This window comes from Tauraco erythrolophus, chromosome 27 (genome assembly GCF_009769465.1).
Source record: "Tauraco erythrolophus isolate bTauEry1 chromosome 27, bTauEry1.pri, whole genome shotgun sequence".
Taxonomy (NCBI): Eukaryota; Metazoa; Chordata; class Aves; order Musophagiformes; family Musophagidae; genus Tauraco; species Tauraco erythrolophus.
The window spans coordinates 5,527,962-5,536,626 of NC_141491.1; the positions used below are offsets into that span (position 1 = coordinate 5,527,962).

General features: G+C 63.9%; 1 protein-coding gene across 1 annotated transcript; it reads left to right on the top strand.

The window, feature by feature from the left end:
* The first annotated feature begins 475 nt into the window (after positions 1-475).
* ALX3 (ALX homeobox 3) lies at positions 476-6,695 on the top strand. The gene is made up of 5 exons (XM_086627129.1): positions 476-722; positions 933-1,097; positions 4,105-4,409; positions 5,655-5,766; positions 6,364-6,695. The coding sequence occupies exons 1-5, from the start codon at positions 476-478 to the stop codon at positions 6,693-6,695; spliced, it is 1,161 nt and encodes a 386-aa protein (XP_086483255.1).
* The last annotated feature ends 1,970 nt before the right edge of the window (positions 6,696-8,665 follow it).

The window sequence follows — 8,665 nt, forward strand, 5'->3', positions numbered from 1 at the left end:
GAGGGTGTCTGAAAAATGGAAATTTCTCCCCCCTGCCTGGAATTTTGAGCTGCTGGTAGCGGTTGGGGATGAAGCTTGAAATCAAGGAAAGGGCCCTGGGCGTTTCCTGTAGCTGGGAGACACTGGGAGCGCTGGGAAGGGGGGGAGCGGGGCTCCCCGCACGGCCCCCGCCTTGGGGATGGAGAGGGACTGCTGCTCCAGTCCGACCCCCCCTCACCCTGGGAAAGGGACCTTGGGGCTGTGGAGGGGGGGTTGGAGTTGGGATTAGAGGGTTAACGAAGTGGATGGGAGGACGCACGTGACTGGTTGTGGAGTGGGGGAAGTGGGCCGGGGTGTGCGAGGGGGTGTATGGGGGGGGCGGTTGGGGGTGTGCTTGGAGATCCCTCCCTTCCCATCCCCCCCATCCCCCTCCTCCCCGGCCCCCCGCACAAAATCCCTTCCCCGCCGCCCGCCCCCGTTCCCTCCAACCTGCGGCATGGAGCCACCGGGCTGTCCGGCCTTTCCCCCACCTCGCCGGGCCGGACCCCCCCCGACCTTCCCCCGGGCTCCCACCTCCTACACGGTCGCTCCACCGGGACCCCCCCGGCATCCACCACCGCTCAGCCCCCGCCCGGGCCGCTGCCCACCGGACAAGGCAGAGCCCCGGTACCTGGGGGTCGCCGGCCCGGGCCCCCTCGCCGTGGCCGTCAATGCGAAGCCCTTCTACCCGGCCGGGGCTGCAGGTACCGGGGCGAGCGGCGGGTGGATGGGGGGAGCCGGGGCCGCCATCCCCCTCCCCGCTCCCTTCTGCTTCTCTTCCGTCCTCTCTACCCGCGCCCCGGGGGGCTGATCCTGCCGCTGCCCTCGGTGTCCGCCGGGACCCCCAGCCCTGAGCCCCCCCTCAGAGCGTCCTGTCGCCGACACGCTCCCTCTCCCGCCTTCTCTGGCTTCAGCGAAGCGACTGCTGTCGCGACATGGCCCCGGCGGGGTGGAGGTCGCCAGGGCATCCCCCGACGGGAGCCGGGAAAGCGGCGAAGGGCCGGACCGATGCTCCCGTGTGTCGGGCAGCCGGCACTGTGTCGCGACGGAGACTGAGGTCTCCGAGAGCAGGCGGCACTGTGTCGCGACAGAGACCGAGGTCTCTGGGATCGTTTCCCCCTTACGAACGCGGAGCAGAAAAAGAGGGAGAAGCGCCGATGGGAGAGACGCGGCCCCGCTGCCGCGACGGCGGGGACCGGCCCGGGCCCGCCTCGCCCCGGGTGGAAGAAGCGGCGGGTCCCGACGGGGACGGAGCCCGTTACCGGGGACGGAGAACGGCCCCGTCCCTCGGCGGAGGCTGGAAAGGCTTGTCCGGCCTCCGCCTCCCGTGCCCGGGCCTCACCGGGCAGAACCGGCCGCAGCAACCGGCGCACCGGCCGCACGGCGGCCGGGCCCGGGGCTCGGGGTCCGGGCAGCGCCCTCGGCTCCCGGGAGCTCGGGAGACCGAACCGCGGGGCTTGCAGAGCACGGGGCTCCCCGGGGCTCCCGGTTCCCCGGTACGCGGCTCCGGGGCTCCCGACGCACATCGCTCCCCGGCTCCCGGGGCTCCCGGTCGCTGCGCACCGGGGCTCCGCACCCCGCCCCAGGCTCGGGCAGGACGAGGTCCTTCCCCGGGGCTCTCCCCACCGCTCCCACCGACCGAGTAACATCCGCCGCTCCCTCACACTTTCCCTCCCGACCGGAACCGTCGGGGCTCACCGGGCTCGTCCTGTCCGTCCGGGGCTCCCCAGTCCCTCGGTGTCCTCCCCCCCCTTTCGCTTTAGTACAAGAAGAAAACGGCAGCGCCGCGAGTGTAATGGGAACCAGGTGAGGCCCAGCAAAGCTCCCGACTGGGGGGAACAGGTAGAAAACCCCCCGGGGATACCGGAGACACCGGGCCGGTCCCCTTCACCGCACTTACCTGCTCCCGGTGCGGCGGGGAGGGGGGGATGCTGCGGTCCCCGGGGGTGCCTTTCGCTGGCGGCTGTGGTGTTTCCCCCCTCCTCGGTTCCCGGGAGCCCTTTCCGTGCCCCCATCCCTTCCCTAATGATCCCTTTTCAGTTCTCCTTTTCCCCTCCCGGTTAACCCAAGGGTTGTACAGCTGTTCCCCAGCTGCTGCCTTCCCCAGAGCCGCCAAATCTTTCAGGGGGTGTCAGTTTAGGAAGGAGGGGTTGGTTGGGGGGGGGAGGGGGAGGGAAGAGAAATATTTTTATCGTCCCTTTTTCCCATCCTCTTGTCCCCCTGCGACACCGTGTTTATTTAGCTCCGCGCCCGTATCCTGCTCCCTTCCTGCCTTCTCCTTCTTTCTGGCCATTTATTTATTTGTCTCCAATGCCGAAATTTCACTCGGAAATGCGCACGTTGCCTTTGGAAAAGGGGGGGGGAGGAAAAAAAAATCAAAACCAACCCTATGCCTTTATGGAACCGTTTTGTGGAGTGAGATTTTTTAATTACGGTCATTTTTCCTTATTTTCGGTCATATTTGAGTTTTTTGCCTTCGCTCCGCTCCTCGATGGGGCTTGTTTTTTATCATTGAAACTCCCTGGCCCGGTGGCCAAACCCTTCGGAGGACAAAGCGGGGAGGAAACGGCAATTTGGCCTCAGCCCTTCGCCGTTCCCCACCGCCGGGCACATGGACAGGTCGGTACCGAGAGGGGTGGGGAGCAATCGCCCCCCCCCCCCCCCCCGATAACATTTTCCCCTTAATTCGAAGCATCTGGACCTCAGCTCTCGCCTGCGCGCTGTAACCCCCAAATTGCCTTAATTAGGAAACAACCAAAAATCAAAACCGAAAGTCCGGAAAAGGCCGCGGCGGGGGCAGGTTTTGGGGGATGTGGAGCCCCGGGTGGGTACACAGGGATGGGGACCCCTTTCCTGCGCTCCCCAGGGATGTGATGGGAACAGGCCGGGAAGGAGGATCCATCCGGAACGAGGCGATTTCCCCGCTCGCCGGCCCCGAGCGCTGAGCTGTGCCCAAGGCCCCGCCGTGGGCCTGATCCTGCCCCTCCGGGGGGGCCGGTGGCCTCCACCTGCAGCAAGCCCAAATCTCTGGACACGGTGCTTGGGTTGGGGGGGTAGAACTAGGGCAAAACCCAGCATTTTCAGGTTGTTTCCCTCCTGGATGAGGCCCCTGCATCCCCCCCTGGCTGCTGGGAGTCCCCGAGGTGTCCCCCCCATCTGCTAAGTCCCTCCTCAGTTCTCCCTTCAGCAGTTCAGCTTCTCGGGGTCTCAGCAGCCCCCGGCATCGGCCAGAGTCCCTGAGCTCCGTGTGTCCCTCCCAGGGGACAAAGGTGACTCCGAAACGCGTGGCAGCGACTTACCTCCTTGAACCCATTTCATCGGACACCCCAGAGATGCAGGAACAGCGAGGGGAAGGGGGGAACCCCCCAAATTTCTTGCTCTGGCCCCACCAGAGGGTGGGGAAGGGGAGCGGTTCTGGAGCAAAAAGGGGAGTTTTATTTTTCACTCCTTTCCAAACGGTTTCCTGAGAGTTATGGCTACAGGGAAATGCTGGCTGGGGCGGGGGGGGTGGGCAGGCAGAGGATCCCCGTGAACCGAGCTCAAGCACGGGGTTCTGGATACAGCCCAGTGCTGGGACAGACTGGGGTTACTGGTGGATCCAACGTCTCCGCCCCTGGCACAGCTGAGCAGGATGGAGGGGTCAGCCCGTGCTGGAAGGGAGCGGGAGAAGGGGAACGAGGAGGGGGACAAGGAGGGGGACAAGGAGGGTTGAGCAAAGCCCTGTCTGCCAGCCGGACCCGCGTTCATCTTCTCTGTCCCCCCTTACCCACCCCGCACCCCTTGGTGGCACCATCCAAGAGGGTCCCCAAGCACCCACTGCTCCGGCCTGGCTTCCTCCCCACCCCCTCAGGGACCATTGTCTGCCCACAGCCCCCCACGCTGAGCAGAGGTTTTGCCCTCCCCGGTGATGTTGACCCCCTGCGTGTCTGTGCCGAACCCCTTTCTCCTGGGACTGTACCCTGACATCCCTCCGGGATGACCAGGACTAGGCAGGAATGGGAGGGGTGGGGCTGCGGGCACGGGGGGGGCTCTTGGCTTCATTAACACCATTAACACCCCCCTGTCTTGTGCCTCTCCCCCCGGCAGGTGGTGAGAAGGGATGCAAAGGCGGGTACCAGGCGATGCCCGCAGCCTGCCGGGCCCCCCCAAAAGCCCCGGGGGAGCTGGGGTGCCCACTGGCAGCACCCCTGGGCAGCCTCCGGGAACATGGCAGGGCCGAGCTCCCCGAGCCCCTGGGCAGGAGCAAGAGCAAGAAGCGAAGGAACAGGACAACCTTCAGCACTTTCCAGCTGGAGGAGCTGGAGAAGGTCTTCCAGAAGACGCATTATCCCGACGTCTACGCCCGTGAGCAGCTGGCACTACGGACGGACCTGACCGAAGCCAGGGTGCAGGTATGGGCACGGGTCCCAGGGACGGGCACAGGTCCCAGGGATGGGTCCCTGGCTCCCGTAGGGATGGGCACAGCCACCCTGGGGTGGTGCCAGGCAGAGTTGGAAGAGGCTTTTCGCTGCTCCGCAGGGTGATGCCGAGTTAGAAGCTGGTTTTCCCAGAATTATGCTAATGCCAGTGCCAGTTGCCTCTCTGAGCTCTCTCCAGTTCTCCCCTTTCCCCTCTCTGCAGCCCGGCACCTAAGGGGTGGGAATAGCCAAAATCTGGGAGGTCATTCCCAACCTCTCCCTCCAACCCCAGCATCCCATAATGTGACATCCCCCCACACACACATCCATCACCCCCAGCCTCCCCCAACTCAGCTTCCTCCAGCCCAGGACGAGCTGCCATCCCGGGAGATGGGTCCCCGGGGCTCAGCGTGGATGGGGCTGGGGGCGGTGGATCCCAGGACGAGGGGCAGGATGAGGTCCTCCCTCACCACCCCGGCTCCTCCGGCATCACGCTTGTGTCTCCGTGTGGTTTGAGGCTCCCGGTGGGAAGAGGCAGCTGGAGGGGGGCACCCGGCGGGGAGGAAAGCGAAGGCAGGGGGGTGACAAAGAGACCCAGGAGCACCCATCAGGTGCTGGGTGCTGCCCTCCCCGTGGGGCAGGAGCCAGGGACAAGGTCCAGGCAGGGGACGTGCACCCTGAACCTGCAACCAGCCGGCCAGGCAGCGCCCACCACAGCCTCCGAGCCCCAATTTGGGGCGGATTTAGATGAAATTACCAGTAATTGTGAGAGCTCCGTGACGAGCATCCCAGTGCCTCCTCCTGCTCTCTGGGAGACGCTGCTGGAGCTGTCACTGTCCCAGCCAGCTCCAGTTCCCCACAGCACAGAGGGGACACGCAGGTGGGTCATCGTGACCACGCAGGACCCCAAGAACCTCATTCAGGGCATCAGCACTTGGGGTACACGAGACCCAGGAGCAAAAGGGAGAGAAAAGGATCGTGCACGGAGCAGAACCACTTATTTTCCGAGAGGAATATGGGATATTTCTGCTCTTGGTAGAGAAAAGGCTGCTGAGCTCAAACCGGGCTGCACACGAGGGCAGCTTTCTCCATCTCCGGGTACCAGGATGCTGGAGCATCACCTTGGGGCTCTTTTCCTGCCGGGAAGATGAGGGTGGGCGTGGGCAGAGGGCTGCCCATCTCGCCCCGGGTGGGCAGGGGTCCCTACACCTCAGCCCCTTCCCTCCCTCCATCCCCCAGGTCTGGTTCCAGAACCGACGGGCCAAGTGGCGGAAACGGGAACGTTACGGCAAAATCCAGGAGGTGAGAGGTGCCACCGCGGCTGCCTGCCCCAGCCCTGTGCCCGCCCCAGGCAGGGGGTCCCACTGCACCCGGGGTCCCTGTGGAGTGACCCACATCACCCATTCTTGCCCCTTTTTCCTTCCCCACGGGCCCTGCGGTTCCACCCACCCTCTGGAAAATCACGCAGCACCGGATGGAGGAGGAGGAAAAACACAGCATCCCATTTTGTGACATGCAGGAAGATGCTGCTCTATGTCCCCCCTCCATCTCCCATGGGAACACGCCCTTTGGGGCAGGTTTTGGGGTATTCCCCCCCCAAGGAAACCCCTTTAACTGTCCCCCCTTTTTCTGCGAAACTGTCCAGATTGGGTTTTTTTTTTCCCCCCAAACATCAAAAAGCATAAAAATAATGTAAAATTCAGCATAAAAATAATGTGAATAATGTGAGGGGGGATGCCGCCCTCTCCCATGGCCACCCTGCGTGGGGGGAGGAAGATTTCGACCAGGATTCAAACCCCCCCTCCCCCAAGCAACTAAAATAAAGCAAAGGCATCACTCGCTGTGCACCCTGGGGGGGTGGGGGGATGCAAGGGGGGGGATGTGGTGTCCCCCCCACATCTGGCCTCCCCCTGCTTCACTTTGGGCTCTTTTTAATTTTTTTTTTTTCATTCTTTCTTCCAGCTGCAGAACAACCTGTGGCCAAGCTCCAGCCCCGGGAGTCCTGGGGGGCTCCTGCCCCCCGAGAACATCCCGTCCCCCTGCATGTCTCCGTACCCCCACGCTCACAGCAACATCACCGGTTTCATGGGCATCCCCACTTCTCCCGGCCCCCACCCCACCATCAACAGCCTCTATTCCCTTCACAGCCTCCCCCCCCCAGCCCTGGGCACCCACCCCTTCGAACCGGCACCCGAACACGACTACAAGTCGCCCACCCTGGTGCCACTGAGGATGAAGAGCAAAGAGGCGACGAGCAGCCTGCTGAACTGGGCTACGTGATCCCCCCCCACCCCAGAGCGTGTCCTCCTTCCCCCCCCGCCCCCCCAGCACCAGGGGTTGGGAGTGGGTTGTTGGGGTCACCCTTACCCCCCTCCCCTGCACCTCGATCTCCGTGAGCTTTCCTGCATCCCAGTCCACTCCATCACACTGCTGTTGGCCCCCCCTATCCCACAGTGAGGGGGGGGGTGCAAAGCAGGGCTGCTGGGGGAGGGAAAAAGAGTGCCCCCCAAAACCCAGCCTGCCCCAGCAGGGGTGGCACTGGCAGCTCAGGACCCCGAAAAAAACTGAGCCCCCCCCAAGCACCTTCAGTGCATGAGATTTGATGGAGAGAACTGGTGCTTTGCAGCAGGGGTGCAGCCTTTCCCCCCCCCCCCCCCACCTGCAGTTCGTCCCCCAGCCCAACCCGGGGGCACCAGCCTTGGGTACATCTAGGAAGAGGACTGTGCCGATGGGGGATGCCAGGGGAGCACCGTAGCAGGGGGCACTGGGTTGTTTTGGGGGTAGCGCTCCCCTCCTCAGCTGAAATTTTGCCCCTGACCACCCCCCAGCGCAGACAACAATGGCAGAAAGTGGGTTCTGCATGTCCCACTCCGACCATCCTGGGAAGGCCCATGCAAGCTGGGACAGATACTGGTGCTCGGGGGGGGGGGGGGGGCGAGGTGGGTTCCTGGGGGCAGAGCAAAAACCCCCAGCCAGCCTCAAGGAGCCCCCCAAAGCCCCCCCAGACCACCAGCACCCCTTTCTGCTCCCCCTCGGAGGGGAAATAAGGTTCAGGAGGACCCCCCAGCACAGTCCTTCACAGCGTGGAGCCCCCCGGGACAGGCAATAAACCAGTATGGGGTGGGGGGCTGTGGGGATAGGTGACACCTAAATTGAAGCCTGTTTCTCTGTGGGGTCACCCAGAGCCATCCTGGGTGGGACCCCCCCATCCCGGGTGCCCCCTAGTTGGGGTGTTGGGGGCACAAGTGGTCAATCTGGAGGGTTTTCCCCATTTTGGGGGCCTGCAGGAAGAACATCAGTGGTGGTACCTGTATGGTCGGTCCCAGGTGTCTGGGGGGGGGGGGGGTCATGTCATCGTGTCCGATGGGATTCATCTGCTCCAGGGGGTACAGCAGGTCCCTCCAAGCACCAGGTCACAGTGGCACGTCCCATCCCATCCTCCAGCCGGTGTGACCCCCCCAAATCAAGTCAGGAACGGGATCTCCCCTTGCTCCCGCTCACCCCATCGCCAGCAGATGCTGTCACACCCCCTTGTGCCAAAGCTCTCCCCAAAACTGCGATGCCACCCTGCCCCCAGCTCCTGCCAGCATCCTCATGCTGGGGGGAGGGAACCTCAGTTGGCCACCACGGACCCCCTTGGGGAGGCACCTGACTTGCCAGTCCAGTCTGATTTGGGCCAAAAGCCAAGGTTTTGAGCCAAAGAGAAGCCCAAACGCTCCAAAACCCGCGCGGATGTTGTTCCTCACCCACCGGACTCGGCACCCCACGGCGGGTGCCCCCCACCGGGGAGGCAGCCCACGACCCGGCCACATGCCCCCCCTCCTCGCCTGGGCTACCTCGCTCGCCGAGCTCTCGCAGCCCTTCTCCCACCGGTGGGAATTTTGTTTTTCATTTCCAAACAATAAAGCACATTTTTAATATGTTATTTATGGCTGCGGCAGCGCTCCAAAAGCCGCCGTCTGCCATCGCCCGGCGCAGCTGGGGACCATCTCGGAGCAGGCGGAGGGGAGCGAGGTGTGATGGAGACACCTCATCTGCCAGCGTTTTCGGGGGGGCCAGGGTGGGTGCTGGGGGCACCCGGATGGAAGGAAAGCACCCAGGGGTGCTCAGCACGCTTCCCAAAGACCTGCCAGCACCCATTGCAACGAGACACGGGTGGCTGCACCCCCCCTGCGGATCCGGCTCAGGACACATTCCACATTCCCCTCCGGTCTGTGCTGATCCCGGCGGGATGAGGTCAGGGTGCAGCA

What these genes read in the sequence shown, in the direction of transcription:
- ALX3 (XM_086627129.1), top strand. Translation starts at nt 476, where the DNA reads ATGGAGCCACCGGGCTGTCCGGCCTTTCCCCCACCTCGCCGGGCCGGA. An exon ending in CTCCGAGAGCAGGCGGCACT is followed by an intron (nt 1,098 to 4,104) that starts GTGTCGCGACAG and finishes TCCCCCCGGCAG; the next exon opens with GTGGTGAGAAGGGATGCAAA. An exon ending in CAGCCCTGTGCCCGCCCCAG is followed by an intron (nt 5,767 to 6,363) that starts GCAGGGGGTCCC and finishes TTTTTTTTTTTC; the next exon opens with ATTCTTTCTTCCAGCTGCAG.